A 12998-nucleotide genomic window follows, 5' to 3' on the forward strand; every position below is an offset into this window, starting at 1 on the left:
CTCTGATCGTTGGCGATCCGGTAAATTTGGGCCTGCGTGCCATTTCAGGCTGTTAGTAGCCTTGTAAGTTGGGCCTGCGTGCCTCTTTTGGCTTTAGCCGTGTATGTTTTTTGGGCCTGCGTCCCACTGGGAATATCTTTCTAATGATAAAAAAAACTTGAGAATTTTTGAGAAATACCCCTTTTGGTGTACCCTTTTTAAAAATACCCCTTTTATCTATCCATTTTAAAAATATCCCTTTTTAAATATAAAAAAATTATAAAGTTTTATATAGTTTATAAGGTACTTCTATATAATAACTATTACTGGGAGATTCGATACAAATATTTTAAAATGTTTTAAATAGTTTAAATCGTTTTTATAAGTTTTATAAGGTTTTTAAAAGGATTTTAAAAGGGTTTATACGGTTTTTTATAAGGCTTTTATAAGATTTTTATAATTTATTTTTACGCTATTTATGAAAGGTATATAAAGTTTTATACACATATAAAGGTAATTTGTGTATATATTTATAAGCTTACACACATATTTGGATAAATTTCAATATTTTTAGTGGGTTTTTTGATAAAGTTTGAAAATGGGGTATTTTTAAAAAGAGGTATATGAAAAGGGGTATTTTTGAAATTCCCCCAAAAAACTTTATAAACTTTGTATTAATTTCATAAAATGTTTTGTGCTTAAATTTTTATGTTTCTATCTATTAATGTTTGTCATTTTAATGTTTATGTTTGTATCTTTTGTATTTCTCATTTTTATCTTAATTGTTTTTTATTAATAATTTGGATTTATATTATCTTTATATTTTAATTTTCAAATATGTTTTATGTTTATTTTTATAAATTTTCCATTTATTCATAATTTATTTAATTTTTAAAATATATATATATATATATTTACATTATTATATTATTTAAATTGTAAGATACTAGAAGTTCAAACAATAATCACCACTTAATCAAAGGTTCTTAACTTATTCTTTAACATTATTAATATACATATAATTCCTTAAGATACATCTTCTAAGTTATACCTATAAAGATGCTCTTAGCTTATTTTCCGGGATATTAGTGCAAGAACGTTACAAGAAGATGGTGTTGCTATGTTGCAACAAAACATTTGTACTGTGCTATGTAATGTGGAGAAAATATTTCCTCCATCTTTTTTCGATGTTATGGAACATTTGCCTATTCATTTGCCATATGAAGCTTGGCTTGGAGGACCAGTACAATTTAGATGGATGTATCCTTTCGAATGATACATGGGCCATTTGAAATATAAAGTCAAAAATAAGGCAAAACTAGAAGGCTCAATTGTTAAACAATAAATTAATGAAGAAATTTCTACGTTTGGTTCTTATTATTTTGAGCCACACATCAAGACGAAAAGTCAAGTAGGAGATCAACACTATGATGGATATGATCACTGTACACAATAGTCTCATGAAGTCCCATATATTTTTTTTGGAGAATGTAACATTGGTGTGAAAAGAAAATATGAAAATGATGGTTTAGGATTTATACGACAAAAAGGTTTGGATTGGTACAAGAAAATGTTTGGATAAATAGAAGTGAAACAAAATATGAAAATGATGGTTTAGATTTTGTAAGGCAAAATGGTTTGGATTGGTACAAGAAAAGGTTTGGATTTGTAGAAGTGAAACAAAATATGAAAATTTTATTGATACTTGGATTTGGTATTGGTTTGGCGTTTTTAAGAAGAAAAGAGAAGCATTTCCATATTACAAATGAATATGCCTTTGAGAAATAAGAAGAATATTACTTTGAGATTTGAGATAGAAGAAGAAGAAATGAGAAATCAGAATGACTAAAACATAGAGATGACTAAAACATAGAGTACATGATTATTTATATAGCAAAGCTATCAAAATCCTAATTTGTTGTGTAGTGAATCCGTGAATCTGCAACACAAGTCTTGTGGTGTTTTGTACTGTCCGAATCAAGAGAAATGTTGTGGCTATCCTCGCAAGTTGAGAAGTGAATCCGTGAATCTACAACACAAGCAAACACAAATAGTTAGTTGTCTGAGAATCTACCAATCTCAGTTAGAGGATCAAATTTGGCCAGCAGTGTGTCAAGCAATTTCTTGTTACTAAGAGTGTCATTCAAAGTCAATTCTTGCTGTTTCAAAGCAAAATCTGCTTGTTTGATCTCCCACAAGGTCTTCACCCTATCCACAGACTGCCCTCCTCCTTCAACACTTGGTGAACTGTTGGCAGTTCGTTTCCCTTTGCCCTTTGCAGTCTTCACACCAGGTGGTCTCTGTTGAGAAGCTTTAGAATCTATAGGGCATTGGGAAGCTTCAAGATCTATTGAGCCTTGGAAAGCTTATGATGAATAGACAGAGAAGGATTCACCCTTTCTTCTCTTACTGATCTCAGTCACTTTAGCAGTTTGTAAAGAGCACCACTTTTGCTCACGTCCTAAGGCTCTCCATGCATGCTCCATTGTGAAGTTCTTCTTCTGATCACCCTCATAAGTCTGATGAGCAACCTTAATTAGATCATCATCATTCATACCAGAAGACATCTGACATGTTGGAGCTGAATAAACTCCAGCAAACTTAGAGATTGTCTCATTGATCTTAGCCCATATTTGTTTAATGTGGCCTTGCTCTCTCTTTTTCAGAGAATAAACATTTGGACATGCAGCATAATATGCTGCAATCATGTTCCAAAATACATCTCCCCTTTGCTCATTCCCAACAATGACATCCTTGGATGTATTTAACCAGGCCGAGATCAGCACCAAATCTTTTTCAGAAGTCCAAGCCAACCTCTTCCCTGCTGTGCCTTTAACAGTGGGGCTCTCATTTTCAGTAGGAGCTTCAGATCATTGGGTTTGGAAAAAGGGTACTTGAGTTTCACCAAGTCTAATACTTGGTGAAGCATTAGTAAAGCTACTGGGCTGAAGGGTAGGGGATTTATTTTGACAGGTTAATAGCTCCATGAAGCCAGAAGAGTTACCAAAAGGATTCATTTACAGAAGAGAATCAAAGACAATGAAAGTGATGCTTTGAGAATGTGAAAGAGAATCGATTTTAGGCAAAGAGAATGAAAGTTCAAGTTGTTTTCATATAGAGTTAGGTTAAGACTGATTTTGAAGTACATATGTGGTTAGTATTTAATGGCAAACTTAACTCTAGACCTAATGAACAACATACAAGCATTGAACACAAGTTACAGTGTCAAGTCAAGACAATAACACTCAACTTTTTTTTTTTTGCCATTACACTCAACTCAACTAGTATTATCACTAATAATAACAGCTACACTAATTAATACTTCACAGAACACTTAACAATAAAGAAAATTCAAAATCAAATTGGATTTACTTACCTCAATATCGATTGTTGATACTCCTCTTCTCACTTCTCTGATAATATCTCCGCGCTTGATTTCTAATGTCCAATGATCACCAACCTCACACATAAAACAGAGAAGAAACATTGAAATTCAAGATAAAAATCAACCAAATCAATTAACATTTCAAACATAAACATGCCAAAAAAACCTAATTGTCATGCAAACAGCAACAAATTCATGGATACAATGTGGCATCCAACAGAATATTAATGTAAACAATCGACCACTCATGACTGAGAATGAACCAGACACTCATAATTGAGAATGAACTAGAACAAGAGTAGTTCCCATCACCAAACAAGAGTAGTTGCAATCACCAATCATGACTGAGAATGAACCAGACACTCAAACCTAGACCTAATGAACAACATACAAGCATTGAACACAAACGAGTTTCAAGTATTTGACAATGACACTCAACTGTTTTTTGCCTTTTCTCTAAACTCAACAAAAGGTTCACCTAATATTAACACTAATAATAACAGCTTCACAATATTACTTCACACAACTAGACAACAATAATTAAAATTCAAAATGAAATTGGATTTACTTTTCTCCATATCGATTGGATACTCCTCTTCTCACTTCTCTATCAATATCTCCACTCATCACTCTCCGGGAAGACAAACCTCATACATAAAACACAAAAGAAACATTGAAATTCAAGATCAAAATTAACCAAATCAATACACATTTCAAACATAAAGATGTCTTAAAACCTAACTGTCATGCAAACAACAACAAATTCATGAATACAATGTAGCATCCAACATAATATTAATGTAAAGAATCGACCAATCCTCACTGAGAATGAACCAGACACTCATAACTGAGAACAAGACTAGTTCCCATCACAAATCATGACTGAGAATGAACCAGACACTCAAATATGCTTACAGTTCCCTTAATTATAGACTTCACATCCAATAAACAAATTTCCACAAATGTCGAAACCTAAATTTCTCAAATCCCACGAACCATAACTTATTTCTTTCAACATTCATGCTTTACAATCAGCCACACACTCAAAAAATTCCTCTAATTGCCCTAGTTAAACACTTAACAACGAATTAAAAGGTTTTCCCCAATTTTCGAAACCCTAAATTCGCAAATCCGACGAACCCTAATTTCTATATTCCTAGTTAACTCGATTAGATACAATAACATACCTTCAACTACTTATTAGTCCTCGCAATGATTCTGATTTTGATGTCATATACCCGATTTCGAATAGAAGAAGTGACATCCCCTATGCTCCTCCCATTTCGCAAATCATGGCTTTCTCGATTTTGTCACCTGCAGACGCCGTGGACAGCCTGAGGAGATGAGGATGATCAGCTAATAGTGAAACGACGGTCGCCAGGAGGATACCCACCGGATATACGTCAGATTCGACATAATTGGCGACGGATTGTATTTTCGTCTTTTGTCGAGAGAGAGAGAGAGAGAGAGAGAGAGAGAGAGAGAGAGAGAGAGAGAGAGAGAGAGAGAGAGAGAGAGAGAGAGAGAGAGAGAGAGAGAGAGAGAGAGAGAGATGAAATAAATGAATTATTGGTTTTTTTTATATTTCTTCCCCCAGCCAATAGACAATTGACACGTACCCGTATCTTACCCTTTCTTTTATATCTTCTCCAAGATACATATCTTGGTAATTAAACATGTTTTTGCATTTTAATTAAATGATTAATTACCTAAGATATACCTTAAATCCCTGCAATAAGGATGCTCTTAAGCGGCAACAAAACCCGGTAAAAACATTATTTTTTTGGGTTGTGACTAAATTAAGATACTTAAAACAACTTTCACTTATAATATAAACGCAGTAGCAATCTTCATCCATGTTTTACCGTAAGAAACTGACTAGTCTCTCAATCGAAAACTTAGATTGGAGCCCTCTCTCTTTGGGTCCTTTGATTTTAGCCTCCTCCCTTGCAATTCCTCTCTTCTGGATCTTGTTGTAGTTGTCTTCCCTAAGCTCTTTGATTTCAAGGTTTGAATTTTTTTGATATTGATACGCTAGAGTTTTGTTTAGATTTCTGTATAACTAATTGTAAAGTACAAGAGTGTTTAAGAAAGTGGTTTATCGTTCATTTTTTTTCAGATCACGTACACCAAGCTTTCAAACTTTTGTTCTATTTTTTATTTCTTTTCAACAAGTCTTGCTCAATTTAATATTTTTGTATGATACTTATGTATGTGTATGTATTAGGAGAAGAAGACCAAGTACTACGAGTTATAGCTTTGAAGTTTGAACATATTTGGCATTAATCTATATAGGCAACATGTGTTGCAACATCTGTACTATGTTCTTATATCTCTATATAAGAATTAATTTATCTTATGACTAATTTTCTTATATTATTTCTCTTTGTTAATTACAGATGCGTCCATCAATCGTGATCGGCGGTCATTCGTATGGACAACCATCGAGTTCTCAAGCTGCTGGTTTTCAAAGACCTTTGCCTCCCCAAGCTGCAAACGTTGAACCAATTGAGCAGAGGGAATAAGTTTTACCTGTGCAACGTGATGTTAGAGTTCTTGATCCGGCTCGAAGAAATGGAGCTAAATGGTATTGTTCTTCCTTTTTGAATTATACACTATTCAGTGTAACAAAATAACGTTTGAATAATTTAAATACGTCTGCAACAGGTTTAAAAACAACACGAAAGTCTCAACTTGTGTTAGGAAAATCATAGAAGGAAATTTCCAAGGACCTTGGTAAAGCTGGAAAAAAGTGTCGTCGTTTTATAGCAATGCATGCATTTCAACGTTTAAGGTTTGTTTTAGTTATATATGAACTATTTTATTTTGAAAATTTCACATAATACATTTCTCACAACAAATATATATATATATATTCTAGACAAGGTTTGAGTGGGACGCCTCGATCGAGCATCGAGTTAAAATAAACTTTGAAGCACTTGCTGCTACTCATCTCAAAGGAATGGTTAGTCTTGCAAAATCCAAAGGAGAACAGCCTGAGTGGATTCTTTATGAACATTGGAAAGTAATGGTTGATTATTGGAAGACTCCAATAGCCAAAGGAAAAAGCGAAAAAGCTCGTTTGTCACGACTATTTAGTTGTGATGGTTTAGGTCCACATTATCACAGAGCAGGATCGCGTTCTTATGCTTAAGTGAAAGACGTTTTGGTAACGTTAATATTTCTATATGTTTGCTAACATTTTTCTGTAAGTGTGATAAAAATATTTACTTACTTTTTTGTTTTGTTTGTAGGAAGCAAATAATGAAGATTGTTCCTTCATTGCTGTGATGAGAAAAACACACCAAAAATCCGATGGAACATATGTTGATGAGAGAGCTCGACTAATTGCTGAAAAGTATGATGAACATTGTCTTGAACGCTTGGCACAAATGGAATCCTCCTATGGAGAGGCTTTGACGATAGATTCTCTTACCATGGAGGAAGAAAAATGACATCTATGTTAAGGTATCTATTTACATAATATATTATCCTTTCACTTGAATCTTTTCTGTTATCTTGGAGCTTTGAAAGAGTTTTGTGTGCGAATGATTTCATGTTACCTTACTTCGCTTTGAAATGTGTCATAGTTCATGAATTTGTGTTCTTTTGTTGATTTCTGGAATTTCGAAACAAGGTCGTGTATTTGGACTTGGATAACTCCAAAGTGGGGTTTCTATGTATTTAGTTGGTTGTGGTGTCCCCTCAATCTACTGAAGAAGTGGGAACGTTAACACTTCGGGTTCATGAACTGGAAACTGAATTGCGAAAGAGTCGTGAAGGTAATGTACTTGTTCATAATCGACTTGATGCTTTGGAGCAACTGATTTGATCTTCTACAGCTCACAATGGGATATATGCAGCATCTACATCTCCTCCAGGTGTAGGAACTTCTAGTTCTCCACAAGCTTCCATGGGTGTTGGTTCTTTTTGTCTTGCTAGAGAGTTTGGTTTTACTTTGTTTGTTTATGCTCAGCTACTTTGTTCTGTTTATTGCTGAGTTTATTAGCTTCAGTGTGTTGATTTGCTTCTTTTTATTGCTTTAGTTTATTTGCTTTAGTGTGTTGATTTGCTTGTGTGTATGTTTAGACCATTTCACGTTTGTTGCTTTTGTAATGTATTTTTAAATTTCTTTTCTTTAACTAATTATTTAAATATTTATAAGTTAAACAAAAATCTGTTGAAAATATGATTTTGTAGACAATGTGTTTTAGTAAATATATGTGACGAATAAACAACTGTTTACTAGTCTTTGATCGTGTCAATATAGTGACTATAGTTTTGTGGTAATAAGTGACATAATTGTGACGTTATAATAGCTACGATATATGACAGTTTGAGACAATATTTTTAGACGGTAATTGTGACGATTAAGCAACTAATTTTAGTCATCACTTGTGATGGTTTAGTGACTATAGTTTTGTGTAATGAGTGACATAATTGAGACGTTGTGATAGTCACGAAATATGACGATTTAACTACTGTATTTACAGTCGATAGTTGTGACGGTATTGTTACTCTTATTCAGACACCAAGAAACGCATCTCCGTGATTGATCATTGGTTCCCCTCCCTACTTGCTGATGAATATTTTGAATTCTATTACCAGTATTCACAATCGTCATTCATGTGACATAGATTCCTGCATGTGTTTTTGCTTGCAGATAACTGAAACAAAGCTTGGGGTGAAGATGTGGACACCATCTACTACCCCATGTGTTGGGAGAGTAATCATTGGGTTGGTCTTGTCATCTAATTGAATTCCAACCCAAACCTAGATTAAATTAAGATTTGATAAACAAAGATGAAGAGGGAGAAACAAACATAGATGAAGAGGGAGAAACAAACATAGACAAAGAGGTTAATGAAAAAATAGAGGTATGCATTAGTGATTTAAAAATAGGTTTGTATTATAGATTTTGTTTCTCACTGTGTAGATGCTATTCTGTTAGGTTGTAGGAAAACGAAAGAAAAATATGGAAAACCGCACACAACCAAGAAACGAGCGAAAAGGACGACAAATGCCAAAATGGTATATAAATGTTGAAAAATGTATCATTCAATTTTATGAGTCTTAAGTGGGCGCAAGTAGATTTTTGATTGAGATATTAGCATATACACCTACTTTACTATAAAGTATTCACCATCACACCCACTTTCTACTACCTCTATACTTTTTGTTAAGGAAATGACTATTCTCTCCTTTACTATCTCCAACTCTTTTCCTTCCTTTCATTATTCTAAAACCAATTTTCAGTAAAAGTAAAAAGAAATAAAAAAACTAATTCCATTTTTCCCAAACTTTAACTCTTGAATCCCTAATTCCTCTTCAAAACTGAGAAAATCCTACCCAACTAAGTCTCCCTCCTCCACCAGTGAGGATCTGAGAAAATCCTACCCAACCAATTCTTCTTCCTCCACCAGCGAAGATTTTATTAGATCCACCTTGTAAACCGTTTTTCTGCCACCGTTAGAACCTAGCCAACCAAATCCTCTTTTCTGCCACGTAAACCTACCTCATCCGCCTGCTCAAACTCTAGCAAAACCAAATCCTCCTCTTTACCTCACGGGAATCATATATCTATTGTCTCTTATTTATGTTTTCTAGATCGGTTGTAGCTGCCGCCGTACCCAATCGTCGTTTTATTTAGTTGTTCAAATCTCTAAACGTATCAGCAAACTATAATTGCCATTGTTGAAACGACGTTGAAACGTATCATCAAACTCTGCAAATGTTTCCATAAATTTTTCCAAATTTCATGAGTAGTTAATTAGATATCCATGTAACCTTGTACATATGGTTATCATTTGTACCAAACCAAATTGAGCTAAAATATAGTATAATACCATAGCAGAATCTCCTACGAACAAAGGGTCTGATTCATGGTCAGCTCTATATCTCAAAAGTAAATGCAATTGAACCTAACAAACAAATAACTAAGGTTTTGCAATGCAATTGCTTTGTTTACTGTTAACCAGATGACTCGGCTATCCATGTGAACGTGATTTTGTGGATGATGACTAATGAACAATGAAAGAAAAAGAAAAATCCATTAAACTCAAGGTTTTGCTATGCAATTGGTCTGTTTACTTTTAACCAGATGGCTCGGGTATCCATAGGAAACTATTGAGTTAGTAAGAGTAATGAACTTCATATTGTAAGAAACTAGAGTATGTAGTGGAAGAAGACAAATTAATTTCATTATTGATGTTGATGATCAAATTATTGTATTCACAAAATTTTGTCGTTTTAGTTTAAATGTTTGTGGATACCGTATAATAGATAAGATTGTTTTGAACATGTATAAAACTTATTGACCATGAATAATTTTTTGTTTCAGATTAGTTTATATATTATTTACAAACCACAATTTATTTGATGAAATAGGTTTTCAATATGACTTAGCACAAGTAAATATCTATTAACAATATTGAAATTGAGCATCCACTTATCAATGAATAAATGTTCAACTACAGATGGATAGTATATAAGATAATAAATCATCTAAAATATATTAATATGCATCTTAAAATGTAAAGAAAATAAAATCATAACTTATTATATATAAATAAATATATAAATTTTTAATAATAACCACCCAAAATAACAATAACAAAAAAAGAAAAAGAAATAAGAGGACTAAGGCTAGGGGAGAGAAAGAAAGAGAGGAAGAGAGAATTAAATTTCAGCCACTGGATCTCCTCATCATCTTCTCATCCAGCTATCTACACTACATAAGTAAGTTGGGGGTAAAAACGTCATAACAACTTTCACTTTCTTTGTAAAAAGTGAACAAAAGTATAGCACAAGTAGGAAGTAGGTGTAAGCGCTAACAATCTCCACTAAAGTGGGTGTAAGTGTTATTCTTTCGATTTTGTTTTTGTTCTTTCACGAATATTCAAAAAGCGTAAAACAAAAAGTGAGTAACACTCTGCTGATTCTTCTTTCAAAAGAAATACGGACAAGGTCAAGCGTTATCCATTTGAATATGTGTTTGAGCTCTGTTTATATCTAATTGTAGTGTATCTGACATCTTCCTCATTCATTTATAATTAAATATTTATTACACGTTATTTTCTCTAACATGTATAATTTACAGGATCAAGTGAATTTTTTCTCCACGTGCAGCGAAGCACCAACTTCTAAAAGGCGGAGTATGTATAGTGGTACTTCATGTTGTCTGTATTTATGTATTAGGGCATGAGCAAAGGCATAAGCAAGAGGATGCATCTTAGGGTAATTATAGTATATTAATAATGTAATAGTGTATTTTAAGAACCAAGCAAAATTAAGTAGTTATTGGTTTAACCCGTAGGTTCTTACATTTATAATAATATAATAATGATATATTTATTAAATTAATAAATTTTAAAATTTTAAAAATGGAAAATTATTTAAACTTATAAATTAGAACAATAAAGATAGAAACATTTAAATTAGAACAATAAAGATAGAAACATATAATTATAAACAAAACATAACAAACTTTATAAATCTTTATAAACAAAACACAAACAAACTTTATAAAACAAATAATAACAAATAAAAGACAATAAAGATAAAAAGTATAAACATAAAAGATAGAAACATATAAATTTAAAACATAAACTTTAAAAAATACAAACATAAAAATGAAACACAATACATATTATTAAATGAAAAAAAGTTTATAAACCTTTTTAATCATTTGGAAGATGTCCAAATTTAGTCCAAATATTGTCAATCAAATCATTTGACGTTTTGCAAACAAAGAATGTTTTGGGGTTTGTGGTAGTAGGATGGATTGAATAAATGTTGCCCAGTCGGGGTAAATACCATCCGTAAGATAGTAAGTCATGTTATATTCCCTTACGTTGACATAGTAGTTCGTTTGGGGGGCTTGACCTTGTATAATGTCATTAAAAACCGGTGATTGATCAAGAACATTTAAATCGTTGGAAGTACCTGGTGCTCCAAAAAACGCGTGCCATATCCAAAGATCTTGTGAAGCAACCGCCTCCAAAACAATAGTTGATTTTCCGGTACCTCGAGAATACATACCTTTCCATGCGGTTGGACAATTTTTCCACCCCCAATGCATACAATCCATGCTCCCAACCATCCCCGGAAAACCCCGTTGTTCTGCTATATAAAGTAGCCTTTGAAGATCCTCTTCGGTAGGCCGCCTTAGGTATTCATCGCCAAACAAGTCAACAATTCCAATGACAAAATGTTCCAAACAGTTTCGAGCCGTCGTTTCACCAAGACGTATATATTCGTCAACCGTGTCTGCTCCACCCCCGTATGCTAAAAGTCGAATTGCTGCAGTACACTTTTGAAGGGGTGAAATACCATTTCGGAATGTTGCATCTTTTTTAGGTAGAAAATATCCAACTTCTGCTAAGAGACGATTGACAATACGTAGGAACAATGGCTTGTTCATTCGAAATCGTCTTCGAAACATCCTTTCCGGGTAAGTAGGATTGTCACTAAAATAATCGTTCCACAAACGTTCGTGACCTTCTTCTCGATTTCTTTCGATATATGCACGTTTTTTCTTTCCCGCGGTATATCTTCTATTGTCGCTTCTACTTGATTATCAAATAGGTCTTGATAATATTTGTCAAAATCATCATCATTATTGTAGTTATAATGATAATGAAAATTGTTTGAAGAGAAAGACATAAAAAAAAGGAAGGAAGCAGTTTATAAAAAGGAAAAAATAATAATGTAAAAAAGTGATTATATGAAGCCGTAGCAAGAATGAGTGTATAGGTGGTGTTTGTGAGATAATTGATATCACTTTGGTGTTGAGAGAGTAGAAAGGAAATAAGAGAGAGTTGAGGTTAATGAAAGAGATTGTGATGTATGAATCAAAATATGGATTCGTATTATATAGAGAAAGAGTTGAAACAAAGAAACAAAGACATGTGATATATATTATATAGAGAAAGAGTGGAGACAAAGAAACAAAGACATGTGATTCATCATTCCATGAAAGTTTTGCACTAGTAAATCATGTGAAACAACAATATAGGCAGTCACATTAGATTGTCATTCTGAAATTTTTCAACACACTACAAACCAAACTCATGTGACTAAAAAGTCATACTACAATAATCGTGTAAAACATACACATTGTTCTTACAACTACGAACAGAGCATCAAACAAGTGTTGCATATAACTCAAAAGTCATTCCGATTCATAGAATTTAAAACACACATAACATAACTATAGACATCAACATGGCCAATACACTAAAGCTAAGACCAACAACCTTTCTTAAGGTTACTCTACTCCTCTGCAACTCATCACCAATTTCTTCAATTAGCTTCTGAAGGTTTACAACCTTCTCTTCATTTATACTCTTTTGTTGTCTAATCCCTTCAAACTCTACTGCTACTACTCTGGCCCTTTCTCCCATCTCTTCTGTCACTACCACATCCCACCATTTATGCAGATGACAATCTCCATCATCCACATTCTCGCAAGTGAAGTACCTGGAAAACATTAAACCAAACATTTATCACTCTGCCTCAGAATTAATAAGTAAATGGATTGATTTTACAAGAACCTCTACTTACTTTCTACCCGGATCATTTCGGGTGTAAGATGTCTTAAGTAGAGGCCTCCCCCCCCCCCCCCCCACAATAA

The 12998-nt window shown here is 33.3% G+C and overlaps 1 protein-coding gene and 1 long non-coding RNA gene across 5 annotated transcripts; both read right to left on the reverse strand.

Moving 5' to 3' along the window:
* Window positions 1-1764: 1764 nt before the first annotated feature.
* Window positions 1765-4817, reverse strand: LOC111829235. 2 transcript variants are annotated; one of them, XR_002832731.1, is made up of 3 exons: window positions 4552-4817; window positions 3356-4011; window positions 1765-2008 (listed from the first exon to the last, which is right to left on the reverse strand). It is a non-coding gene; the product is annotated as an uncharacterized LOC111829235 (long non-coding RNA). The 2 variants fall into 2 exon arrangements; XR_002832730.1 differs by lacking the exon at window positions 4552-4817 and having other exon boundaries at window positions 3356-4538.
* A 3668-nt stretch (window positions 4818-8485) lies between these two features.
* Window positions 8486-12177, reverse strand: LOC111829646. Of its 3 annotated transcripts, none has more exons than XM_023779382.1 (2): window positions 11309-12177; window positions 8486-9089 (listed from the first exon to the last, which is right to left on the reverse strand). In XM_023779382.1, exons 1-2 carry the CDS (start codon window positions 11805-11807, stop codon window positions 9019-9021), a joined length of 570 nt encoding a protein of 189 aa, XP_023635150.1. In that variant the 5' UTR covers window positions 11808-12177; the 3' UTR covers window positions 8486-9018. The 3 variants fall into 3 exon arrangements, with proteins under 3 accessions (XP_023635150.1, XP_023635151.1, XP_023635152.1); XM_023779383.1 differs by lacking the exon at window positions 8486-9089 and adding an exon at window positions 9970-10089; XM_023779384.1 differs by lacking the exon at window positions 8486-9089 and adding an exon at window positions 9970-10094.
* Between the last annotated feature and the right edge of the window lie 821 nt (window positions 12178-12998).

Source organism: Capsella rubella, unplaced genomic scaffold (assembly GCF_000375325.1).
Source record: "Capsella rubella cultivar Monte Gargano unplaced genomic scaffold, Caprub1_0 scaffold_7, whole genome shotgun sequence".
NCBI classification, from domain to species: domain Eukaryota; kingdom Viridiplantae; phylum Streptophyta; class Magnoliopsida; order Brassicales; family Brassicaceae; genus Capsella; species Capsella rubella.

Bases quoted from the DNA above. Each gene is read 5' to 3' on its own strand.
- LOC111829646 (XM_023779382.1), bottom strand. From the start codon at position 11,807: ATGTTTCGAAGACGATTTCGAATGAACAAGCCATTGTTCCTACGTATT. The intron at 9,090-11,308 runs GTACTTCCAACG...AAACATTTGCAG, and splicing joins CGCGTTTTTTGGAGCACCAG to AGTTTGATGATACGTTTCAA.